The 26,229-nt window shown below is 43.9% G+C and overlaps 1 protein-coding gene across 1 annotated transcript in view; it reads right to left on the reverse strand.

Annotated features, from left to right (window-relative positions):
* The window catches only part of PPP1R2 (protein phosphatase 1 regulatory inhibitor subunit 2), a 57,867-nt gene extending 33,846 nt beyond the window's left edge, over positions 1–24,021 (reverse strand). The window contains exons 1-2 of the mRNA XM_069727192.1: positions 23,818–24,021; positions 5,663–5,770 (exon numbers count right to left, since the gene is read on the reverse strand). Coding sequence (XP_069583293.1) covers positions 5,663–5,770; positions 23,818–23,936 — 227 coding nt within the window. The 5' untranslated portion in view covers positions 23,937–24,021. The remainder of the gene's footprint in view (positions 1–5,662; positions 5,771–23,817) is intronic.
* Between the last annotated feature and the right edge of the window lie 2,208 nt (positions 24,022–26,229).

The following is a 26,229-nucleotide window of genomic DNA, read 5'->3' on the forward strand; positions in this document are numbered from 1 at the left end:
AAAGTACTTTTTCATTTTTACGGATCAATTTGTGAAGCACCTGGGGGTACAAAATGCTCACTATGCATCTAGATAAGTTCCTTGGGGGGTCTAGTTTCCAAAATGGGGTCACTTGTGGGGGTGCTCCAATGTTTAGGCACACAGAGGCTCTCCAAACACGACATGGTGTCCACTAAAGATTGGAGCTAATTTTTCATTCAAAAAGTCAAATGGTGCTTCTTCCCTTCTGAGCTCTGCCGTGCGCCCAAACAGTGGTTTACCCCCACATATGAGGTATCAGTGTACTCAGGAGAAATTGCTCAACACATTTTAGGATCCACTTTATCCTGTTGCCCATGTGAAAATGAAAAAAATTGAGGCTAAAAGAAAATTTTTGTGAAAAAAAAGTACTTTTTCATTTTTACGGATCAATTTGTGAAGCACCTGGGGGTACAAAATGCTCACTATGCATCTAGATAAGTTCCTTGGGGTGTCTAGTTTCCAAAATGGGGTCACTTGTGGGGGTGCTCCAATGTTTAGGCACACAGAGGCTCTCCAGACGCGACATGGTGTCCACTAAAGATTGGAGCTAATTTTGTCATTCAAAAAGTCAAATAGCGCTCCTTCCCTTCCGAGCCCTGCCATGCGCCCAAACAGTGGTTCCCCCCCATATATGGGGTATCAGCGTACTCAGGACAAATTGGACAACAAGTTTTGTGGTCCAGTTTCTCCTTTTACCCTTGGGAAAATAAAAAAAATGTTGCTAAAAGATCATTTTTGTGACTAAAAAGTGAAATGTTCATTTTTTCCTTCTATGTTGCTTCTGCTGCTGTGAAACACCTGAAGGGTTAATAAACTTCGTGAATGTGGTTTTGAGCACCTTGAGGGGTGCAGTTTTTAGAATGGTGTCACTTTTGGGTATATTCAGCCATATAGACCCCTCAAACTGGCTTCAAATGTGAGGTGGTCCTTAAAAAAAATGGTTTTGTAAATTTTGTTGTAAAAATGAGAAATCGCTGATCAACTTTTAACCCTTATAACTTCCTAGAAAAAATTTTTTTTTTTTCCAAAATTGTGCTGATGTAAAGTAGACATGTGGGAAATGTTATTTATTAACTATTTTGTGTCACATATCTCTCTGGTTTATCAGAATAAAAATTCAAAATTTGAAAATTGCGAAATTTTCAAAATTTTCGCCAAATTTCCAATCTTTTCACACATAAACGCAAAAATTATCGACCTAAATTTACCACTAACATGAAGCCCAATATGTCACGAGAAAACAATCTCAGAATCGCTAGGATCCGTTGAAGCGTTCCCGAGTTATTACCTCATAAAGGGACACTGGTCAGAATTGCAAAAAATGGCAAGGTCTTTAAGGTCAAAATAGGCTGGGTCTTGAAGGGGTTAAACTTTTATGTTTTTTTTATTTTTTTCACATTTTTTTAAACTTTTTTTTTTTACTTTTGCCATGCTTCAATAGCCTCCATGAGAGGCTAGAAGCAGGCATAGCACGATCGGCTCTGCTACATAGCAGCGATCTGCTGATCGCTGCTATGTAGCAGAATTGAAAGTGTGCTGTGAGCGCCGACCACAGGGTGGCGCTCACAGCGACGGGCAATCAGTAACCATAGAGGTCTCAAGGACCTCTATGGTTACCATTCACAAGCATCGCCGACCCCCGATCATGTGACGGGGGTCGGCGATGACGTCATTTCCGGCCGCCCGGCCGGAAGCGGTAGTTAAATGCCGCTGTCTGCGTTTGACAGCGGCATTTAACTAGTTAATAGGTGCGGGCAGATCGCGATTCTGCCCGCGCCTATTACGGGCACATGTCAGCTGTTCAAAACAGCTGACATGTCCCGGCTTTGGTGCGGGCTCACCGCGGAGCCCTGCATCAAAGCAGGGGAGCCGGCATCGGACGGTATAGTACGTCCGATGCCGGTAAGGGGTTAAGGGTCACCAATCTAACCCAAGAAGAGGTGCGAAACCGGCTAAATAAGATTAAAATAGATAAATCTCCGGGTCCGGATGGCATACACCCACGAGTACTAAGAGAACTAAGTAATGTAATAGATAAACCATTATTTCTTATTTTTAGGGACTCTATAGCGATGGGATCTGTTCCGCAGGACTGGCGCATAGCAAATGTGGTGCCAATATTCAAAAAGGGCTCTAAAAGTGAACCTGGAAATTATAGGCCAGTAAGTCTAACCTCTATTGTTGGTAAAATATTTGAAGGGTTTCTGAGGGATGTTATTCTGGATTATCTCAATGAGAATAACTGTTTAACTCCATATCAGCATGGGTTTATGAGAAATCGCTCCGGTCAAACCAATCTAATCAGTTTTTATGAAGAGGTAAGCTATAGGCTGGACCACGGTGAGTCATTGGACGTGGTATATCTCGATTTTTCCAAAGCGTTTGATACCGTGCCGCACAAGAGGTTGGTACACAAAATGAGAATGCTTGGTCTGGGGGAAAATGTGTGTAAATGGGTTAGTAAATGGCTTAGTGATAGAAAGCAGAGGGTGGTTATAAATGGTATATTCTCTAACTGGGTCGCTGTGACTAGTGGGGTACCGCAGGGGTCTGTATTGGGACCTGTTCTCTTCAACATATTCATTAATGATCTGGTAGAAGGTTTACACAGTAAAATCGATATTTGCAGATGATACAAAACTATGTAAAGCAGTTAATACAAGAAAAGATATTATTCTGCTACAGATGGATCTGGATAAGTTGGAAACTTGGGCTGAAAGGTGGCAGATGAGGTTTAACAATGATAAATGTAAGGTTATACACATGGGAAGAAGGAATCAATATCACCATTACACACTGAACGGGAAACCACTGGGTAAATCTGACAGGGAGAAGGACTTGGGGATCCTAGTTAATGATAAACTTACCTGGAGCAGCCAGTGCCAGGCAGCAGCTGCCAAGGCAAACAGGATCATGGGGTGCATTAAAAGAGGTCTGGATACACATGATGAGAGCATTATACTGCCTCTGTACAAATCCCTAGTTAGACCGCACATGGAGTACTGTGTCCAGTTTTGGGCACCGATGCTCAGGAAGGATATAATGGAACTAGAGAGAGTACAAAGGAGGGCAACAAAATTAATAAAGGGGATGGGAGAACTACAATACCCAGATAGATTAGCGAAATTAGGATTATTTAGTCTAGAAAAAAGACGACTGTGGGGCGATCTAATAACCATGTATAAGTATATAAGGGGACAATACAAATATCTCGCTGAGGATCTGTTTATACCAAGGAAGGTGACGGGCACAAGGGGGCATTCTTTGCGTCTGGAGGAGAGAAGGTTTTTCCACCAACATAGAAGAGGATTCTTTACTGTTAGGGCAGTGAGAATCTGGAATTGCTTGCCTGAGGAGGTGGTGATGGCGAACTCAGTCGAGGGGTTCAAGAGAGGCCTGGATGTCTTCCTGGAGCAGAACAATATTGTATCATACAATTATTAGGTTCTGTAGAAGGACGTAGATCTGGGGATTTATTATGATGGAATATAGGCTGAACTGGATGGACAAATGTCTTTTTTCGGCCTTACTAACTATGTTACTATGTTACTAATTAAAAAAAAAAAATAAAAAAAAAAGGATTAACCTGATCGCTAAACGGCGTAGCGAGAAAAAAATTCCAAACGCCAGAATTACATTTTTTTGGTTGCTGCGACACTGCATTAAAATGCAGTAACGAGCGATCAAAAGAACGTATCTGCACTAAAATGGTATCATTAAAAACGGCAGCTCGGGACGCAAAAAAATAAGCCCTCGCCTGACCCGAGATCCCGAAAAATTGTGACGCTATGGGTATCAGAATAGGTTTTTCTTTTTTTTTGTTTTAAGCAAAGTTTGGAATTTTTTTTCACCACTTAGATAAAAAAAAAAAAAATAACCTAGACATGTTTGGTGTCAATGAACTCGTAATGACCTGGAGAATCACAATGGCAGGTCAGTTTTAGTATTTAGTGAACCTAGCAAAAAAGCCAAACAAAACAAAAGTGTGGGATTGCAATTTTTTTGCAAACGAAAACACAAAAACAAAAAAGGGCTCCGCCATGAAGGGGTTAAAGCAGGCTTTAAAGTGCCGCCAAAAATAGGTTATACTACAGTATGTTGATCTGGGCACATGATGTAATAGTGGCTGTAGAGCAGAATAAAAGGTTTGCTTTTTTTCCCCATTTTGCCTCTCCATTGCAGAGATTGATCATTACTAAGTGTTTGGCACTTAAACAGTCCAAGTGTGCATTACCAGATAGATTTCCCTGCAGGATTGTACAGTAGGAACCTTGGTGAAAGGTCCTCTTTAAGACTATGTGCACACGTTCCGGATTTTTTGCGCTTTTTCGGGGGTTTTCAGCGGCAAAACCGCTTAAAAAAAAAAAGCATACATTAAGCATCTCATCATTTTTAATGCATTCCGCAATTTTTGTGCAGATGTTCCTTTTTTTTTTCCGCGATAAAAACGCAACATGTTCATTAATTTTGTGGATTTTTTGCAGATTTCCCGCTATTTAATGCATTGGGAACCTCCGGAAAAAAACGCGAGCAAAACGCATGCGGATTTCCTGGGGTTTTTGTCAGGAAATTTCTGCAAAGATTCCTGATGTGTGCACATAGCCTTAGGCACAAAAAAAGGTTCTCCCATGCTACAACATTCTCACGTGGCAAGCTATTCACGCAGGTCGCATGTGCACAAGGTTCTGTCTAGAAATGCAGACTACTAATCTACTATATAATTGTCTAAGGGTACCTTCCGTCTTTCTGTCTGTCTGTCGCGGATATTAATTGGTCACGGCCTCTGTCTGTCATGGAAATCCAAGTCGCTGATTGGTCGTGGCTGTTTTGTCACGACCAATAAGCGACGGTCACAGTCCGGCGGCAACATGGCCGCTCCTTCCTCCCCACAGTCAGTGCCCGCTCCGTACTCCTCTCCAGTCAGCGCTCACACAGGGTTAATGGCAGCGTTGACCGTGGTGTAACGCACTCGGTGAACGCTGCTATTAACCCTGTGTGACCAACTTTTTACTATTCATGCTGCCTATGCAGCATCAATAATAAAAAGATCTAATGTTAAAAATAATAAAAAATCGTTATATACTCACTGTCCGTCGGCCCCCTGGATCAGGAACAGGCCTTTCTCGCTCCTCGCGACGCCCCGGTGACCGCTCCATGCATTGCGGTCTCGCGAGACCGTTACGTCATCATCTCGCGAGACCGCAATGCACTCTTCAGACTGGAGCGCGCGAGGAGAGTCGGTAACCGCTTCGATCCGGGGGCCAACGGAGGGTGAGTATATCACTATTTTTTTATTTTAATTCTTTTTTTTTTTTTTTTTTTTAACAGGGATATGGTGCCCACATTGCTATATACTGCTTGGGCTGGGCAATATACTACATGGGCTGGGCAATATACGCTGTGCAATGTACTGCGCAGGCTGTGCTATATAGTGCGCGGGCTGTGCTATATAATATGTGGCCGGCCGCGAACAATCAGTGGCATTGGTCGCTAATTGGTCGCGGCCGGCCGAATCCTGTGTATTCAATGTATTCTAAAATCTTCATAAATAAACTACATACGAGTTCTAGAATACCCGATGCGTTAGAATCGGGCTACCATCTAGTCACATATGAACTACTACCTATGACATGAATATTACCTGTGGTAAGGAGTACTTGGTTCATCAATTTTCATTAAGCCATAGTCCTTATCGGTAGGATGATAAGTGGCAAGAATATTCATCTCATCCCACTTCTGTGACTTCTTACTGCAGAAGAAAGAGTGCAAAATATATATAATTATGGTTTTTTTATTTAAAAAAAAAAAAAAAAAAAGAAAAGAAAAAAAAAGCAGCACTTAAGGAAAAAAGAATGGCTATGGGTCACAAAATATTTCTAGTGTAAGCGAAAAATGATTCAGACTAACCAAAGATAAAATAATACTTCTAAATAACGAAAGCAAAATGTTAAGAAACTTTGAACATGGCTTATCAATTATGCATGGCTGAATCAGAGCGGCTAATGGAGGCCATTCCATAGATGGCTCTGTAATATCTCACCCATTCACATTACAGAGCCATAAGGGTATGTGCACACGTTGCGGATTTTGCTGCGGATCCGCAGCGGATTGGCCACTGCAGATTTGCAGCAGTTTTCCCTGAGTTTACAGTACCATTTAAACCTATGGAAAACAAAATCCGCAGTGCACATGCTGCAGAAAAAAACGTGCGGGAACGTTGTTTATTCCGCCAATTCTTTATGCGGATTACGCAGCGGTTTACACCTGCTCCTCAATAGGAATCCGCAAGTGTAAAACTGCAAGTGGAATCCGCAAAAAATTGCGGCAAATCTGCGGTAATTCCGCAGGTAATCAGCAGTGCGGTTTACCTGCGGATTAACCAAAATCAGTCCGGAAAAATCTGCACCACTTTCCGTAACGTGCGCACGTGGCCTAAAGACTTGGCACCAAGTCTGATAAACGCCATTGCTTATTTAGTTTAGAAACTAAGTATGAGCCACAATTACAAAATCTTAACCTGCTTTATAATTCTATTCACTAAACATGAGGTATGGTAATACCGTGTTCACATCTACAGCTGCTTCTCACAAAATTAGAATATCATCAAAAAGTTATTTCAGTTCTTCAATACAAAATATTGCTTCTTTAGCAATGGATCTTTTGTGGCTTACCCTCCTTGCGGAGAGTGTTAATGACTGCCTTCTGGACATTTGTAAAGTCGCAGTCATCCCCATGATTGTGGAGCCTACTGAAATAGACTTTTTAAAAGCTTAGGAAGCCTTTGCAGGTGTTTTTTGTTAATTATTCTAATTTACTGAGATAATGACTTTTGGGTTTTCATTGGTTGCAGCCCATAATAATCAACATTAACAGAAGCAAACACTTGAAATAGATCAGTGTCTGTAATGACAGTATATATCAGGGGTGGGGAATCTTTTTTTCTGGGAAGGGCCATTTGGATATTTATACCATCCTTTGGGGGCCATACAAACTCTGCCCACAAAGTACATCCTGACTCTGGCACTGGTTTCAGGATGTAATCTTTCATTGCATGCCCTTCAGTGTTCAGTAGTGAACACTGCATGTGTGTGCTAACAGAGCAAGAAGAAATTAATGAGCTGGTGGCAATCAAAATACACGTCCCTGCCCAAGAATGCGGTCCCTGAGAATCTCCTCGGGGGCCTGATAAAAGGTCATCGAGGGCCGTAGATGGCCCTGGGGCCTGATGTTCCCCACCCCTGGTCTATATAATATACGAGTTTCACTTTTTGTATTGAAGAACTGAAATAAATTAACTTTTTAATGATATTCTCATTTTGTGAGAAGCACTTGTATGTATGGATTCAAAGCATCATCACGTCAGGCCTTTCAATGACACCGCCATGATCAGCAGATCAAAGGACTATGGTGCTCAATATTAGACGAAAGATGGCAATCTGTGCCTAGTCCTGCTGATCAGGCCAATTCAAATGACAAACACCTGAAAACTATGTATGAGACCAGTATAGCTCTAAAAAAAGCATCTGCTAGTGTTTGCCAGTGCCATACCTGATACATTTCTGCATCAGTAATAATCCCGTGCACTCTACAGGGCAGAGTGACAGTATCTATAGCAGCTACCCCACACTGATGAGGGGGCAAATACCCCGAAACAGCTGTGGATGGATGCCATGTTTTGGCATAGGTGGTTTTCCTTTTTGGATGCTGCCCTTCCCGTGGTTGTTCCTTCCCGGTGAAAGACCTGACTATTTATTGCTTACGTTGAGAAACACGTGATGGTGTCTCCGCGGCTTTTCTACAAGTATCTATAGCAGCAATAGGAATGGTTTTGGCAACTGGAATTATCCTCTATGGCGCTCAGAAGACATACCGATGTTAGAACTAATGTAAGCCACTCTTATCAGGCTAGGATTACATGGCGACAGGAGGATTGTGGAGTCGCAATCTAATAATGGTCACCAGGGTTGCGATGCAGCATGGGAACTACTGTGATCAACTGCAAAAAATCCAACACTGTTGGATTTATGACCGCATGCAACTTTAAATGCATAGGCTTTATTCTACATTACATGGTTGACTTACAAATCGCATGTAACCTGTGCCAAAGTATCCTTACAGGTGCTTGAAGAGAAAGGACAAGTTAGAAGATTATTCTCAAAATCGTGATATGAGATAAATTACTAATCACTACGGGGTCTTACCCCCTGCGATCCCAAGAACAAGGTCATGGAATCTGACTCTGTAAATCCCCATATTAAATAGAGTGGAAGTGTGTATGCTCGATCTCCACTCCATTTATTGCCTATGGGACTGCCAGAAACAGCGCCGAGTGTTGTACAGGGTGGGCCATGTATATGGATACACCTAAATAAAATGGGAATGGTTGGTGATATCAACTTCCTGTTTGTGGCACATTAGTATATAGGAGGGGGAAAACTTTTCAAGATGGGTGGTGACTATGGCGGCCATTTTGGATGTATCTTCATAAATGGCCCACCCAGGTGTATCCATATAAATAGCCCACCCTGTACTCAGTCCCACAGACATCAGATGGAGAAAAGTGCGAATGCTCGACCTTCATTTCCACTAAGATGGAACTTTGTGCCCTGGTTTCAGAGTTTAAAGGGACACTGTCACCTGATTTTGGAGGGAACAATCTTTAGCCATGGAGGCGGGGTTTTTGGGTGTTTGATTCACCCTTTCCTTACCCGCTGGCTGCATTATTGGATTGAAGTTCATTCTCTGTCCTCCATAGTACACGCCTGCGCAAGGCAAGATTGTCTTGTGCAGGCATGTACTACGGAGGACAGAGAATGAACTTCAATCCAATATTGCAGCCAGCATGCAGCCAGCGGGTAAGGAAAGGGTGAATCAAACACCCAAAAACCCCGCCTCCATGGCTAAAGATTGTTCCCTCCAAATTCAGGTGACAGTGTCCCTTTAAAGCCCTGTTCTCCAGATCACGGAGGTTCTCAGCAGTTAGACCCCCCAGATATCAGTAAATGAATAGCTTCTCCCATATATAGGGCATAGCTTGATATTTTGGGAATAACTCTATAAGAGGCAAAAGCTGTCATGTAATATTGCAACATCAGAGGAATTAATGTGCAAAACTCAATCCTCCTGTGCAAATAACCTACATGTCACAACAACCATCAGGACTATGGGTTCTAGGGGCACGCTTCATAACAATGATCAGGGTGTTTTCAGGTGGTAGGGAAACTTCACTAATGACATCCATTGTCCCATCCCCGATATTCCGTGGGGGCACATTGTGTCCATCCATTAACATACAATATAAAGGAATATGGGGCAGGAGGAATTGTCTATAGCAATCACTAACGCTTCAGGGAGATTTTAAGTTTTCAAATAGAGGGTTTGGATAATAAAAAAAGGAATACAGTTCTGCAATATACTTGTGTTATGGGTAATGTGATTAAAAATTTGTAATCACTGCATAGGATGTAAGGAGATAACCGCATCATTCAGGAGTGACAGTCTACAGGAAGACCAAATGTACTTCTCTCTGTGCGACTCCTCATTACCAAAGAGATGCTAAGGAGGTAACGTTTGCTACATCTAAAGCGCTGCCTTCTATTGAACGCAGGTGAATCCACATGTGTTCACTGAACTGTGCAGATTTTCCGCGTCCAATACATTGTACGGGTGAAACTTCTCTTGTGGAGAATTGACACACTGCGGTCTGGAAAGATGCACCGCATGTCCGTCTCCGCGGGTAATCCGCAGAGGTCACTGGGCATATAGTGGGTATAAGATTTTAAGAAATCCAATCCACTATGCTGTAACATCTGTATGCTGCACAAGTACGCAGCACCCAAACCTCAGTGTTTAACCCCTTCCCGACCTTTGACGCCACGTAGGCGTCATGAAAGTCGGTGCCATTCCGACCCATGACGCCTATGCGGCGTCATGGAAAGATCGCGTCCCTGCAGATCGGGTGAAAGGGTTAACTCCCATTTCACCCGATCTGCAGGGACAGGGGGAGTGGTAGTTTAGCCCGGGGGGGTGGCTTCACCCCCTCGTGGCTACGATCGCTCCGATTGGCTGTTGAAAGTGAAACTGCCAATCAGAGCGATTTGTAATATTTCACCCATTATAACGGGTGAAATATTACAATCCAGCCATGGCCGATGCTGAAATATCATCGGCCATGGCTGGAAATACTAGTGTGCCCCCACCCCACCCCTCCGATCGCCCCCCCAGCCCTCCGATCTGGCCGGTACACTGCTCCGGCTCCCCTCCGTCCAGTGCTCCGCTCCCCCCCGTGCTCTTGTCCGCTCCCCCCGTGCTCCAATCACCCCCCCGTGCTCCAATCACCCCCCCCTGCACTCCGATCCACCCCCCCCCGGTGCTCCGTTCCACCCCCCCGTGCTCCATTCCAGCCCCCCCGTGCTCCGTTCCACGCCCCCCGTGCTCCGTTCCACCCCTCCCGCACTCCGATTCCCCCCCCCGTGCTCCGATCCCCACCCCCGTCATACTTACCGATCCAGCCGGGGTCCCGTCCGTCTTCTCCCTGGGCGCCGCCATCTTCCAAAATGGCGGGCGCACGCGCAGTGCGCCCGCCGAATCTGCCGGCCGGCAGATTCGTTCCAAAGTGCATTTTGATCACTGAGATATAATCTATCTCAGTGATCAAAATAAAAAAAATAATAAATGACCCCCCCCCTTTGTCACCCCCATAAGTAGGGACGATAAAAAAAATAAAGAAATTTTTTTTTTTCCACTAATGTTAGAATAGGGTTAGGGTTAGGGTTAGGGGTAGGGTTAGGGCTAGGGTTAGGGTTAGGGTTTCGGTATGTGCACACGTATTCTGGTCCTCTGCGGATTTTTCCGCTGCGGATTTGATAAATCCGCAGTGCTAAACCGCTGCGGATTTATGGCGGATTTACCGCGGTTTTTCTGCGCATTTCACTGCGGTTTTACAACTGCGATTTTCTATTTGAGCAGTTGTAAAACCGCTGCGGAATCCGCACAAAGAAGTGACATGCTGCGGAATGTAAACCCCTGCGTTTCCGTGCAGTTTTTCCGCAGCATGGGCACAGCGATTTTTGTTTCCCGTAGGTTTACATTGAACTGTAAACTCATGGGAAACTGCTGCGGATCCGCAGCGTTTTCCGCAGCGTGTGCACATACCTTTAGAATTAGGCCATGTGCACACGGTGCGGATTTGGCTGCGGATTCGCAGCAGTGTTCCATCAGGTTTACAGTACCATGTAAACATATGGAAACCAAATCCGCTGTGCCCATGGTGCAGAAAATACCACGCGGAAACGTTGCGTTGTATTTTCCGCAGCATGTCAATTCTTTGTGCGGATTCCGCAGCGTTTTACACCTGTTCCTCAATAGGAATCCGCAGGTGAAATCCGCACAAAAAACACTGGAAATCCGCGGAAAATCCGCAGGTAAAACGCAGTGCCTTTTACCCGCGGATTTTTCAAAAATGGTGCGAAAATATCTCACACGAATCCGCAACGTGGGCACATAGCCTTAGGGTTAGGGTTGGAATTAGGGTTGTGGTTATGGTTAGGGGTGTGTTGGGGTTAGGGTTGTGGTTAGGGGTGTGTTGCGGTTAGGGTTGTGTTTAGGGTTATGGCTACAGTTGGGATTAGGGTTAGGGGTGTGTTGGGGTTAGTGTTGGAGGTAGAATTGAGGGGTTACCACTGTTTAGGCACATCAGGGGTCTCCAAACGCAACATGGCGCCACCATTGATTCCAGCCAATCTCGTATTCAAAAAGTCAAATGGTGCTCCCTCACTTCCGAGCCCTGACGTGTGCCCAAACAGTGGTTTACCCCCACATATGGGGTACCAGCATACTCAGGACAAACTGCGCAACAATTACTGGGGTCCAATTTCTCCTGTTACCCTTGGGAATCAAAAAAAATGCTTGCTAAAACATAATTTTTGAGGAAAGAAAAATGATTTTTTATTTTCACGGCTCTGCGTTGTAAACGTCTGTGAAGCACTTGGGGGTTCAAAGTGCTCACCACATATCTAGATAAGTTCCTTGGGGGGTCTAATTTCTAAAATGGGGTCACTTGTGGGGGTTTCTACTGTTTAGGCACACCAGGGGCTCTGCAAACGCAACGTGACACCCGCAGACCATTCCATCAAAGTCTGCATTTCAAAAGTCACTACTTCCCTTCTGAGCCCCGACGTGTGCCCAAACAGTGGTTTACCCCCACTCATGGGGTATCAGCGTACTCAGGAGAAACTGGACAACAACTTTTGGGGTCCAATTTCTCCTGTAACCCTTGGGAAAATAAAAAATTCTGGGCTAAATAATTATTTTTGAGGAAAGAAAACGTATTTATTATTTTCACGGCTCTGCATTATAAACTTCTATGAAGCACTTGGGGGTTCAAAGTGCTCACCACACATCTAGATAAGTTCCTTTGGGGGTCTAGTTTCCAAAATGGGGTCACTTGTGGGGGGTTTCTACTGTTAAGCCACATCAGGGGCTCTGCAAACGCAACGTGACGCCCACAGAGCATTCCATCAAAGTCTGCATTTCAAAACGTCACTACTTCACTTCCGAGCCCCGGCATGTGCCCAAACAGTGATTTACCCCCACATATGGGGTATCAGCGTACTCAGGAGAAACTGGACAACAACTTTTGGGGTCAAATTTCTCCTGTTACCCTTGGGAAAATAAAAAATTGCAGGCTAAAAGATCATTTTTGAGAAAATTTTTTTTTTTTATTTTCATGGCTCTGCGTTATAAACTTCTGTGAAGCACTTGGGGGTTCAAAGTCCTCACCACACATCTAGATTAGTTCATTTGGGGGTCTAGTTTCCAAAATGGTGTCATTTCTGGGGGATCTCCAATGTTTAGGCACACAGGGGCTCTCCAAACGTGACATGGTGTCCGCTAATGATTGGAGCTAATTTTCCATTTAAAAAGCCAAATGGCGTGCCATCCCTTCCGAGCCCTGCCGTGCGCCCAAACAGTGGTTTACCCCCACATATTGGGTATCTGCGTACTCAGGACAAACAGGACAACAATATTTGGGGTCCAATTTCTCCTATTATCCTTGGCAAAATAGGAAATTCCAGGCTAAAAAATCATTTTTGAGGAAAGAAAAATTATTTTTTATTTTCATGGCTCTGCGTTATAAACTTCTGTGAAGCACCTGGGGGTTTAAAGTGCTCAATATGCATCTAGATAAGTTCCTTGGGGGGTCTAGTTTCCAAAATGGGGTCACTTGTGGGGGAGCTCCAATGTTTAGGCACACAGGGGCTCTCCAAACGTGACATGGTGTCCGCTAACAATTGGAGCTAATTTTCCATTCAAAAAGTCAAATGGCGCGCCTTCCCTTCCGAGCCCTGCCGAGTGCCCAAACAGTGGTTTACCCCCACATATGAGGTATCGACGTACTCGGGAGAAATTGCCCAACAAATTTTATGATCCATTTTACCCTACTGCCCATGTGAAAATGAAAAAATTGAGGCGAAAAGAATTTTTTTGTGAAAAAAAAGTACTTTTTCATTTTTACAGATCAATTTGTGAAGCACCTGAGGGTTTAAAGTGCTCACTAGGCATCTAAATAAGTTCCTTGGGGGGTCTAGTTTCCAAAATGGGGTCACTTGTGGGGGAGCGCCAATGTTTAGGCACACAGGAGCTATCCAAACGCGACATGGTGTCCGCTAACGATGGAAATAATTTTTCATTCAAAAAGTCAAATGGCGCTCCTTCCCTTCCAAGCCCTGCCGTGCGCCCAAACAGTGGTTTACCCCCACATATGAGGTATCAGCGTACTCAGGACAAATTGGACAACAACTTTCGTGGTTCAGTTTCTCCTTTTACCATTGGGAAAATAAGAAAATTGTTGCTAAAAGATAATTTTTGTGACTAAAAAGTTAAATGTTCATTTTTTCCTTCCATGTTGCTTCTGCTGCTGTGAAGCACCTGAAGGGTTAATAAACTTCTTGAATGTGGTTTTGAGTATCTTGAGGGGTGCAGTTTTTAGAATGGTGTCACTTTTGGGTATTTTCAGCCATATAGACCCCTCAAACTGACTTCAAATGTGAGGTGGTCCCTAAAAAAAATGGTTTTGTAAATTTCGTTGTAAAAATGACAAATCGCTGGTCAAATTTTAACCCTTATAACTTCCTAACAAAAAAAAATTTTGTTTCCAAAATTGTGCTGATGTAAAGTAAACATGTGGGAAATGTTATTTATTAACTATTTTGTGTCACATATCTCTCTGGTTTAACAGAATAAAAATTCAAAATGTGAAAATTGCGAAATTTTCAAAATTTTCGCCAAATTTCCGTTTTTATCACAAATAAACGCAGAATTTATTGACCTAAATTTACCACTAACATGAAGCCCAATATGTCACGAAAAAACAATCTCAGAACCGCTAGGATCCGTTGAAGCGTTCCTGAGTTACCACCTCATAAAGGGACACTGGTCAGAATTGCAAAAAACGGCAAGGTCTTTAAGGTCAAAATAGGCTGGGTCATGAAGGGGTTAATGATCGTGTGTACCTACCCTAAGGAGCAGGTAACATTCACTGCCCCTCTGCAGACTAGCTGTCTCCAGCCCAGGGACATCAGAATGGCACAATATTTATAATAATCTGACTCCAAAACAATCCATGGATGTGTTCTCAGGGGATATAATGGTTTCTTTCACTAGGATTTCTGCCTTTGGGAAAGCACAGAAATGTAATATTGACCTGAATTATGGATGTGTCAATCATGTTTGGTCTGTGGTGAAAAAATGCTTGGGAACAATGCTGCTGTATTATTCCACTAAGGCTACTTTCACAGTAGCGTCGTATTGCAGAAAAAACGCATCCTGCAAAGTTGTCTGCAGGATGCGTTTTTCTCCATAGGCTTCTATTAGCGACGCATTGCCACACGTCGCAACCGTCGTGCGACGGTTGCGTTGTGTTGTGGCGGACCGTCAGCACCAAAAAACATTGCATGTTTGGTGCCTTGTGTCCGTCCCCTCCTCCCCGGAGCTCACAATGGGGCAGCGGATGCGTTGTAAAACTGCATCCGCTGCCCCCATTGTGCTGCGCTTTCACAGCATGCGTCAGTAAGTCGCCGCGATGCATTGCGTCATGCGACACTAGTGTGAAAGTAGCCTAAGAGCGTCGTATGGGAAAATAGGACACGACAGAAGGATGTCCTGCAGCCGTTATTCCTTGCATATAATTAGCCATGCTCACTCACCTGACAAGGAGGAGGGGTCTGGATGGGACCCTTTAAAAGGTGCATACTAAAACCCTATGTGGCAAATTCACCTATGCCTATGGTAGATATTTTAGTCGTATTCATCTCTGCCTACTTTAGATTTTTTTTTACCGTTTCATTTTCTTAATTTAGTTTTCCTTTCCACTTCACTCCATTTGAAGCAGAGTAACCAATTTATTTACATATGTATTTATTTGACATAAAGTTGCAATACATGAATGTAGGGGTCAAATTTTTTGGAAACGGAAAAACGGTTTTGAGCTCCGTTTTTTTTATTGGAATAAGTTCATATTAGTAGAACAACGTTATCTTCCAAGTTTCATTAGGATCTTTTTAGGGATTCAGTCGTTATGCGCCATATTCTGCCATACCTATGCCTAGTGTGTTATCATGGTTGGAAACAGAATAACGGTTTTGAGCTCCGTTTTTTTTATTGGAATATGTTCATATTAGTACAACAACGTTATCTTCCAAGTTTCATTAGGATCTTTTTAGGGATTCAGTCGTTATGCGCCATTTTCTGCCATACCTATGCCTAGTGTGTTATCATGGTTGGAAACGGAAAAACTGTTTTGAGCTCCGTTTTTTTTATTGGAATAAGTTCATATTAGTAGAACAACGTTATCTTCCAAGTTTCATTAAGATCTTTTTAGGGATTCAGTCTTTATGCGCCATATTCTGCCATACCTATGCGTACAGTGTTATCATGGTTGGAAACGGAAAAACGGTTTTGAGCTCCGTTTTTTTTATTGGAATATGTTCATATTAGTACAACAACGTTATCTTCCAAGTTTCATTAGGATCTTTTTAGGGATTCAGTCTTTATGCGCCATATTCTGCCATACCTATGCCTAGTGTGTTATCACGGTTGGAAACGGAAAAACGGTTTTGAGCTCCGTTTTTTTTATTGGAATATGTTCATATTAGTACAACAACGTTATCTTCCAAGTTTCATTAGGATCTTTTTAGGGATTCAGTCTTTATGTGCCATATTCTGCCATACCTATGCCTACAGTGTTATCATGGTTGGAAACGGAAAAACGGTTTTGAGCTCCGTTTTTTTTATTGGAATATGTTCATATTAGTACAACAACGTTATCTTCCAAGTTTCATTAGGATCTTTTTAGGGATTCAGTCGTTATGCGCCATTTTCTGCCATACCTATGCCTAGTGTGTTATCACGGTTGGAAACGGAAAAACGGTTTTGAGCTCCGTTTTTTTTATTGGAATATGTTCATATTAGTACAACAACGTTATCTTCCAAGTTTCATTAGGATCTTTTTAGGGATTCAGTCTTTATGCGCCATTTTCTGCCATACCTATGCCTAGTGTGTTATCACGGTTGGAAACGGAAAAACGGTTTTGAGCTCCGTTTTTTTTATTGGAATATGTTCATATTAGTACAACAACGTTATCTTCCAAGTTTCATTAGGATCTTTTTAGGGATTCAGTCTTTATGCGCCATTTTCTGCCATACCTATGCCTAGTGTGTTATCACGGTTGGAAACGGAAAAACGGTTTTGAGCTCCGTTTTTTTTATTGGAATATGTTCATATTAGTACAACAACGTTATCTTCCAAGTTTCATTAGGATCTTTTTAGGGATTCAGTCTTTATGCGCCATATTCTGCCATACCTATGCCTAGTGTGTTATCATGGTTGGAAACAGAATAACGGTTTTGAGCTCCGTTTTTTTTATTGGAATATGTTCATATTAGTACAACAACGTTATCTTCCAAGTTTCATTAAGATCTTTTTAGGGATTCAGTCTTTATGCGCCATATTCTGCCATACCTATGCGTACAGTGTTATCATGGTTGGAAACGGAAAAACGGTTTTGAGCTCCGTTTTTTTTATTGGAATATGTTCATATTAGTACAACAACGTTATCTTCCAAGTTTCATTAGGATCTTTTTAGGGATTCAGTCTTTATGCGCCATATTCTGCCATACCTATGCCTAGTGTGTTATCACGGTTGGAAACGGAAAAACGGTTTTGAGCTCCGTTTTTTTTATTGGAATATGTTCATATTAGTACAACAACGTTATCTTCCAAGTTTCATTAGGATCTTTTTAGGGATTCAGTCTTTATGTGCCATATTCTGCCATACCTATGCCTACAGTGTTATCATGGTTGGAAACGGAAAAACGGTTTTGAGCTCCGTTTTTTTTATTGGAATATGTTCATATTAGTACAACAACGTTATCTTCCAAGTTTCATTAGGATCTTTTTAGGGATTCAGTCTTTATGCGCCATTTTCTGCCATACCTATGCCTAGTGTGTTATCACGGTTGGAAACGGAAAAACGGTTTTGAGCTCCGTTTTTTTTATTGGAATATGTTCATATTAGTACAACAACGTTATCTTCCAAGTTTCATTAGGATCTTTTTAGGGATTCAGTCGTTATGCGCCATTTTCTGCCATACCTATGCCTAGTGTGTTATCATGGTTGGAAACGGAAAAACTGTTTTGAGCTCCGTTTTTTTTATTGGAATAAGTTCATATTAGTAGAACAACGTTATCTTCCAAGTTTCATTAAGATCTTTTTAGGGATTCAGTCTTTATGCGCCATATTCTGCCATACCTATGCGTACAGTGTTATCATGGTTGGAAACGGAAAAACGGTTTTGAGCTCCGTTTTTTTTATTGGAATATGTTCATATTAGTACAACAACGTTATCTTCCAAGTTTCATTAGGATCTTTTTAGGGATTCAGTCTTTATGCGCCATATTCTGCCATACCTATGCCTAGTGTGTTATCACGGTTGGAAACGGAAAAACGGTTTTGAGCTCCGTTTTTTTTATTGGAATATGTTCATATTAGTACAACAACGTTATCTTCCAAGTTTCATTAGGATCTTTTTAGGGATTCAGTCTTTATGTGCCATATTCTGCCATACCTATGCCTACAGTGTTATCATGGTTGGAAACGGAAAAACGGTTTTGAGCTCCGTTTTTTTTATTGGAATATGTTCATATTAGTACAACAACGTTATCTTCCAAGTTTCATTAGGATCTTTTTAGGGATTCAGTCTTTATGCGCCATTTTCTGCCATACCTATGCCTAGTGTGTTATCACGGTTGGAAACGGAAAAACGGTTTTGAGCTCCGTTTTTTTTATTGGAATTAGTTCATATTAGTACAACAACGTTATCTTCCAAGTTTCATTAGGATCTTTTTAGGGATTCAGTCTTTATGCGCCATATTCTGCCATACCTATGCCTATGGTAGTTTTTTTTCTAAAGTTGAATTTTTTGAATCTATTTTTCCTTTCCACTTCACTCTATTTAAAAATAAATTAGCGGAGGTTAAACTTTAATTGCGTTTTCAACAAGGCAAACCCATACATTTCTATATAGTAACTAAAATTTGAAATAAACACTGAATCCCTAAGAAGATCTTGATGAAACTTTGAAAATAAGTTTGTCATTAATATGAACTTTTTCCAGCAAGAAAAACAGAGCTTAAAAATGTAATTCTGTTTTCAACAATGTTAATTCATACATTCCTATATAATAACTTTACATTTCAAATAAACAGTGAATCCCTAAGTATATCTTTATCGAAAATGTTTGCCTTAAGGTACCTTCACACACAACAATATCGTTAAGGATATCGTTGCAACGTCACGCTTTTTGTGACGTAACAACGATCCCGCTAACGATCTCGTTATGTGTGACAGCGACCAACGATCAGGCCCCTGCTGGGAGATCGTTGGTCGTTGGGGAATGATCAGGACCTCTTTTTGGTCGCTGATCACCCGCTGTCATCGCTGGATCGGCGGGTGTGACACCGATCTAGCGATGTGTTCACCTGTAACCAGGGTAAATATCGGGTTACTAAGCGCAGGGCCGCTATGGGGGCCAGAAAAATACGGATTACACACAGACCAGCAGTGTGACTTGTGAGAAATACGCAGCGGTGTTCTATAGAAAAGCCGGCAATTCAGTGCGGTGTACAGTAAAATCACAGTGACAGGTTAGAATAGCATAGCTAAGATAAATGTCTACGCATAGTATGTGTGTGTATATGTATATATATATGTATACACACACACACACACACACACACTAGATGGTGGCCCGATTCTAACGCATCGGGTATTCTAGAATATGCATGTCCACGTAGTATATTGCCCAGCCACGTACTATATTGCCCAGCCACGTACTATATTGCCCAGCCACGTACTATATTGCCCAGCCACGTACTATATTGCCCAGCCCACGTAGTATATTGCCCAGCCCACGTAGTATATTGCCCAGTCACGTACTATATTGCCCAGCCACGTAGTATATTGCCCAGTCACGTAGTATATTGCACAGCGATGTAGTATACAGCACAGAGCCACGTAGTATATTGCCCAGCCCACGTAGGATATTGCCCAGCCAACGTAGGATATTGCCCAGCCCACGTAGGATATTGCCCAGCCCACGTAGGATATTGCACAGCCATGTACTATATTGGCCAGCCATGTACTATATTGCCCAGTCACGTAGTATATTGCCTAGCCACGTAGTATATTGCCCAGCCCACGTAGTATATTGGCCAGTCACGTAGTATATTGCCCAGTCACGTAGTATATTGCCCAGCCACGTAGTATATTGGCCAGTCACGTAGTATATTGGCCAGCCACGTAGTATATTGCCCAGTCACGTAGTATATTGCACAGCGACGTAGTATACAGCACAGAGCCACGTAGTATATTGCCCAGTCACGTAGTATATTGCCCAGCCACGTAGTATATTGGCCAGTCACGTAGTATATTGCCCAGCCACGTAGTATATTGCACAGCGACGTAGTATACAGCAAAGAACCATGTAGTATATTGGCCAGTCACGTAGTATATTGCCCAGCCAGGTTTGTCACATTTTAAAAAATAAAAATATACTCACCTTTCTGAGGGCCCCTTGTAGTCTACGGCAGCTTCCGGTCCCAGGGTTGGTATGAGCGCAGGACCTGTGATGACGTTGCGGTCACAGGCAATATACTACGTGGGCTGGGCAATATAGTACGTGGCTAGCCAATATAGTACGTGGCTGGGCAATATACTACGTGCCTGGGCAATATACTACGTGCCTGGGCAATATACTACGTGGGCTGGGCAATATACTACGTGGGCTGGGCAATATACCACGTGGGCTGGGCAATATACCACGTGGGCTGGGCAATATACTACGTGACTGGGCAATATACTACGTGGACATGCATATTCTAGAATACCCGATGCGTTAGAATCGGGCCACCATCTAGTATATCTACATCTATATATATCTATTCGATGTGTACACATTTATTGTACCTATTCTACTCTAAGCTGTCAGTGTGATTTTACTGTACACCGCACTGAATTTCCGGCTTTTCTCTCTAACACCGCTGCGTATTTCACGCAAGTCACACTGTTGGTCCGTGTGTAATCCGTATTTTTCTGGCCCCCATATACTTTCATTGGCGTATCTTTTTTGCGCAATACGGTGACAAACGCAGCATGCTGCGATTTTCTATGGCCGTAGAAGACCGTATAATACGGATCAGTAAAATACGGCTGATAGGAGCAGGGGCATAGAGAAGCGTTGTACCGTATGCAATCCGTATTTTATGAACCGCTCATACGTCCGTAAAACTCGCTAGTGTGAGGTCGGCCTAAGGCAAAAATTTTCGATAAAGATATACTTAGGGATTCAGTGTTTATTTCAAATGTAAAGTTACTATATAGAAATGTATGGGTTTGCCTTGTTGAAAACGCAATTAAAGTTTAACCTCCGCTAATTTATTTTTAAATAGAGTTAAGTGGAAAGGAAAAATAGATTAAAAACATTCAACTTTAGAAAAAAGACTACCATAGGCATAGGTATGGCAGAATATGGCGCATAAAGACTGAATCCCTAAAAATCTCCTAATGAAACTTGGAAGATAACGTTGTTGTACTAATATGAACTAATTCCAATAAAAAAAACGGAGCTCAAAACCGTTTTTCCGTTTCCAGCCGTGATAACACACTAGGCATAGGTATGGCAGAATATGGCGCATAAAGACTCAATCCCTAAAAAGATCCTAATGAAACTTGGAAGATAACGTTGTTGTACTAATATGAACATATTCCAATAAAAAAAACGGAGCTCAAAACCGTTTTTCCGTTTCCAACCGTGATAACACACTAGGCACAGGTATGGCAGAATATGGCGCATAAAGACTGAATCCCTAAAAAGATCTTATTGAAACTTGGAAGATAACGTTGTTGTACTAATATGAACATATTCCAATTAAAAAAACGGAGCTCAAAAACGTTTTTCCGTTTCCAACCGTGATAACACACTAGGCATAGGTATGGCAGAATATGGCGCATAAAGACTGAATCCCTAAAAAGATCCTAATGAAACTTGGAAGATAACGTTGTTGTACTAATATGAACATATTCCAATAAAAAAAACGGAGCTTAAAACCGTTATTCGTAATTCTTACCAAAGTGATGATGGGAGAGCCTGGTGTTGCAGCTTGACTTCAGTAAGGTACAGTCACACATAGCGACGCTGCAGCGATATAGACAACGAGCCGATCACTGGAGCGTCGCTGTTTATGTCGCTGTAGAGACGTCAAACAGAACGATGCAGGAGCGATCCAGTGACGTAACGGCGACTCGCTTATTGTTCTCGCTCCATGTAACACATTGCTGGCGTAGTTGTTTTTGATGTCAAACATGACGATACGCGCCGATCTAGCGACCAAATAAAGTTCTGGACTTCTAGCTCCGACCAGTGATGTCACAGCGGGATCCAGATCACTGCTGCGTGTCAAACACAACTAGATCGCTATCCAGGACGCTGCAACGTCACAGATCGCTGTCGTTCTCGTTGCAAAGTTGCTGAGTGTGACGGTACCTTAAGATATGCCCCAGCCAGCATGTCCACTTACTCTGCATTCTGTGGTTGCTGGGTACTGGATGTGTGAGAGGAGGGTTTATAAACTATCTCAAGGTAAACAATATTAGGCTAGGTTCTCATTGCGTTAGGGCAATCCGTTTAGCGCTAAGCGCTAGTGGATTGCGCTAACGCAATGTCTTTTTAGGGGTCGCGTTAAATGTCCCCGCTAGCGCTAGCTGCAAGCAGCGTCCGAGGCACGCCACAAAAGAACGGCACATCGCTAGCACGTGCCGAAAATGGCACGCACTAGCAATGCGCATTAACATTGCTGGCAATGGGAGCGCTAACGGACACGTTGCACGGCGTTAATTTCGCCGTGCAACGCTGTCTGTTAGCGCTCACCCGAAAAGAGAACCTAGCCTTAATATTATCTCACTCAAAACATCCCCCTCCCTCTCTCAATTCAGGTACACAGAGAAGGGAGTTGTAAGGCTATGTGCACACGTTCTGTATTTTTCGCGGTTTTTTTCTATAAAAATGCGATAAAAACGTGAAAAAAACGCTTACATATTGTTCCCAATCATTTCAATGTAATCCACAAAACTTGTGCAAATGTTGCGATTTTTTTCCGCGAAAAAAACAAATCGCGGAAAAAAAAGCAACATGTTCATTAATTCTGCGGAATCGCTGATTTCCTGCACACTGTAAAAAATCTACCATAGGCAAAATCTACCATAGGCATAGGTATAGACAAATATGACACATAGGGTTTTAGTATTTTCCCCTTTAAAATATCTCATCATGGTCGAACCTGGGAGCCACAACCAAGACTGCAGATATTCCCAAATGACACTGGGTCTGCTCCGCTCCCTTCTAATTAGTAAGAGGTCTCTTTATTGTGTCCCTTTTGTGTGTCCTGTTTATTATAGTTCTGTTTTGTTGGAAGCACTGTACCAATTGTAAATTAAATAAATATGTAAATGGGATGCCCAGGTGAGAGACAAGAGCCGGCATTCACCCGGACTCCAGATAGCGGACCGGTCAGTACGCGGTGTGCACACTGTCAGGATTCTCGGATATTCCCAGTCACGGACATTGTGCGACTTGTGCTCCATTGCCGACTACTCATCTGACTTTCCTCACATCTACTGAGGGAGGCTGAATGGGATCTTACATGCACTGGGCCGCCCAGTCTGGGCGATACCAGGGACTCGTGACAGCGAGCACTGCAGGAATAGTCACAAAGTTACTGCAGGGTTCTGTCCAAACTCAGATGACCCCTTGTTCATTTCTGCTATAAAACGACCGCCCGTGTGATAAGGGTTCCCATCCGGTGTCAGTATGGCTGTGGGGGGCACCCAGCCCGATAGGTGAGGGGGCGAGGGGGGTCCTCATTCCGGCTGCATACAAGTCCCCTGTGCCAGTATGTGACATCTCACAGGTTATGATCTCTGCTTGCTGACATTGCTCCCTAGTCTGCCATGGTCACGTGATGAGCACAGCTGTTGTAACCTGGCTATTACCCACCGGCAGTGCCCAGGAAAAGTTCTCACTGACCGACAGCAAGCGGAGATCTAGAAAATCCCCCTGACTGGATACAGGAAATGCTGAGGAGGCGGAATAACTCCACTACTCCGTGATAAACGACGAGCACCTGCCCGGGCTCCATGTCACCCCCGGCTGCTGCCCCGTGCGGTACCGCAGCACTCCCACCTCTGGTCGTCCTCTCTGTCCCGGCTCAGCTCCGCCTTGCTCAGCACACGGACGCCGGCGGCTGCGGAGCTCTTGTTCTTCAGAATGCCTTTAATGGGCCTGTGTGTTTGCTCCTCCATTCTCCGTGCGGAGCTGCGTCCCGGTGTGAGAACACGCCCAGCCAGCACCGGCCGCGCTTCACCCTGTCACCGCCCGCTACGTCATCAGCAGCGTCTCTACTGACGTCACTTCCGACGTTAGAGCGAAGATGTTGTAGCCCCGCCTACCGCGCTTTGTCGTTCCTATGGAAACCATACTTAGGCGCGAAAGAGTTTAGTGCTTGTTTGGAAGTAGTGCAGCAGCATGGACCTGTGTGAGCAGGGAGCCCCCAGGAGCAGGAGCACAGACCTGTGTGAGCAGGAAACCCCCAGGAGCAGGAGCACAGACCTGTGTGAGCAGGGAACTTCCAGGAGCACAGACCTGTGTGAGCAGGGAACTTCCAGGAGCACAGACCTGTGTGAGCAGGGAACTTCCAGGAGCAGCACAGACCTGTGTGAGCAGGGAACTTCCAGGAGCAGCACAGACCTGTGTGAGCAGGGAACTTCCAGGAGCACAGACCTGTGTGAGCAGGGAACTTCCAGGAGCACAGACCTGTGTGAGCAGGGAACTTCCAGGAGCACAGACCTGTGTGAGCAGGGAACTTCCAGGAGCACAGACCTGTGTGAGCAGGGAACCTGCAGGAGCAGGGACCCCCCCAGCAGCAGCACAGACCTGTGTGAGCAGTGAACAAGCAGGAGCATGGCCCTGTGTGAGCAGGGAACCCCCAGGAGCAGGAGCATGGCCCTGTGTGAGCAGGGAACCCCCAGGAGCAGGAGCATGGCCCTGTGTGAGCAGGGAACCCCCAGGAGCAGGAGCATGGCCCTGTGTGAGCAGGGAACAAGAAAGAGGAGAAGCCAGCGCTGCCTATGGTCAGAACGCAATACAATAAGTGCAAATGGACATATTGATTTCTGTATTTAAAATGAGACATTTAGCAAACAATTGATCAATTCTTTGAGCTTGCTCCGTGAGCAGGGAAACCCCAGGAGCAGGAGCACAGACCTGTGTGAGCAGGGAACCCCCAGCAGCAGCACAGACCTGTGTGAGCAGGGAACCCCCAGCAGCAGCACAGACCTGTGTGAGCAGGGAACCCCCAGCAGCAGCACAGACCTGTGTGAGCAGGGAACCCCCAGCAGCAGCACAGACCTGTGTGAGCAGGGAACCCCCAGCAGCAGCACATACCTGTGTGAGCAGGGAACCCACAGGAGCAGGGCCCTGATGCAGTCATCATATTAACACCACAAGTGTGTCACAGAATTTTATACCGTTGGGGACTGAAGAAAAAATAAGTACATTTTTCCACCTAAAATTTTAGTTGCAGATTTTACATTTTCACACAGGAAGTGGGTAAAAATGGCATCATAATTTGCCCCACAATTTCTACTGAATGTGGCAATACCCCATATGTGACTGTACAGTCCTAAGTAGCCATACGGAGAGTCTTGGGAGGAGTAGAGCGCTTTTTGCCTCCTGGAGTGCAGATTTTCCATATACAGGGCCCCTAATTGCTAGAAGAGCAGAACCCCCCCCCCTTATGTGACCCCATTTTGGAAATTATACCCCTTTGGGAATTTATCTACAGGTGTTGTGATGATTTTGATTTCATGGTTGTTTTCCAGAAACAGGCAGCTGTGGATGTTGCCGAGTGAAAATTGCAAACTGCCGTTGTAGTGACCATGTAGTGGGTGTGCGCTAGCGATGCATCCGACTTTGCAGTCAATGGCGGCCGTAACAGATTACGTTACACCGCGTTTATGCCGTGGTGTAACGTAGTCCGTCTAACGGACTGCCTGGACGCAGTGTGAACCCGGCCAAATAGATAGTCCCAAAAGAGCCTCAAATTTAGTAGTGCTATGCATAGCCACCCTCAAAGACTCCTGCGCATCTTCCAGAAATAACAATACATCATCCGCGTACAGGGCTATCTTCTCTTCATGACTTCCATATCTATATATCCCTATCCCTCCGTATCGCCACCGCCAGAGGTTCTATAGCAATCGCAAACAGCAGAGGACACAAAGGGCACCCCTGCCGCGTTCCCCTGTACAAGGGAAAATCCCCAAACAAAAAGCCATTCACCCATACCCTAGCTCTCGAAGACACGTATAACATCTGCACTCACCTTATAAATTTCTCGCCAAGACCCATAGCCCTCAGGACCACCCACAAATACCTCCTCTCCACACTAATGCCTTAGCAGCGTCCAGAGACACCACAGGCCCCCGGCCCACATCCGCTTTTGCCTGCATATTGAGAAACAATCGCCTGAGGTTATGTGCTGTAGAACTATTGGCCATAAACCCGGATTGATCCCGATGTATTATTGTTATCACC

The sequence above is a fragment of the Ranitomeya imitator genome, chromosome 5 (genome assembly GCF_032444005.1).
Source record: "Ranitomeya imitator isolate aRanImi1 chromosome 5, aRanImi1.pri, whole genome shotgun sequence".
NCBI classification, from domain to species: domain Eukaryota; kingdom Metazoa; phylum Chordata; class Amphibia; order Anura; family Dendrobatidae; genus Ranitomeya; species Ranitomeya imitator.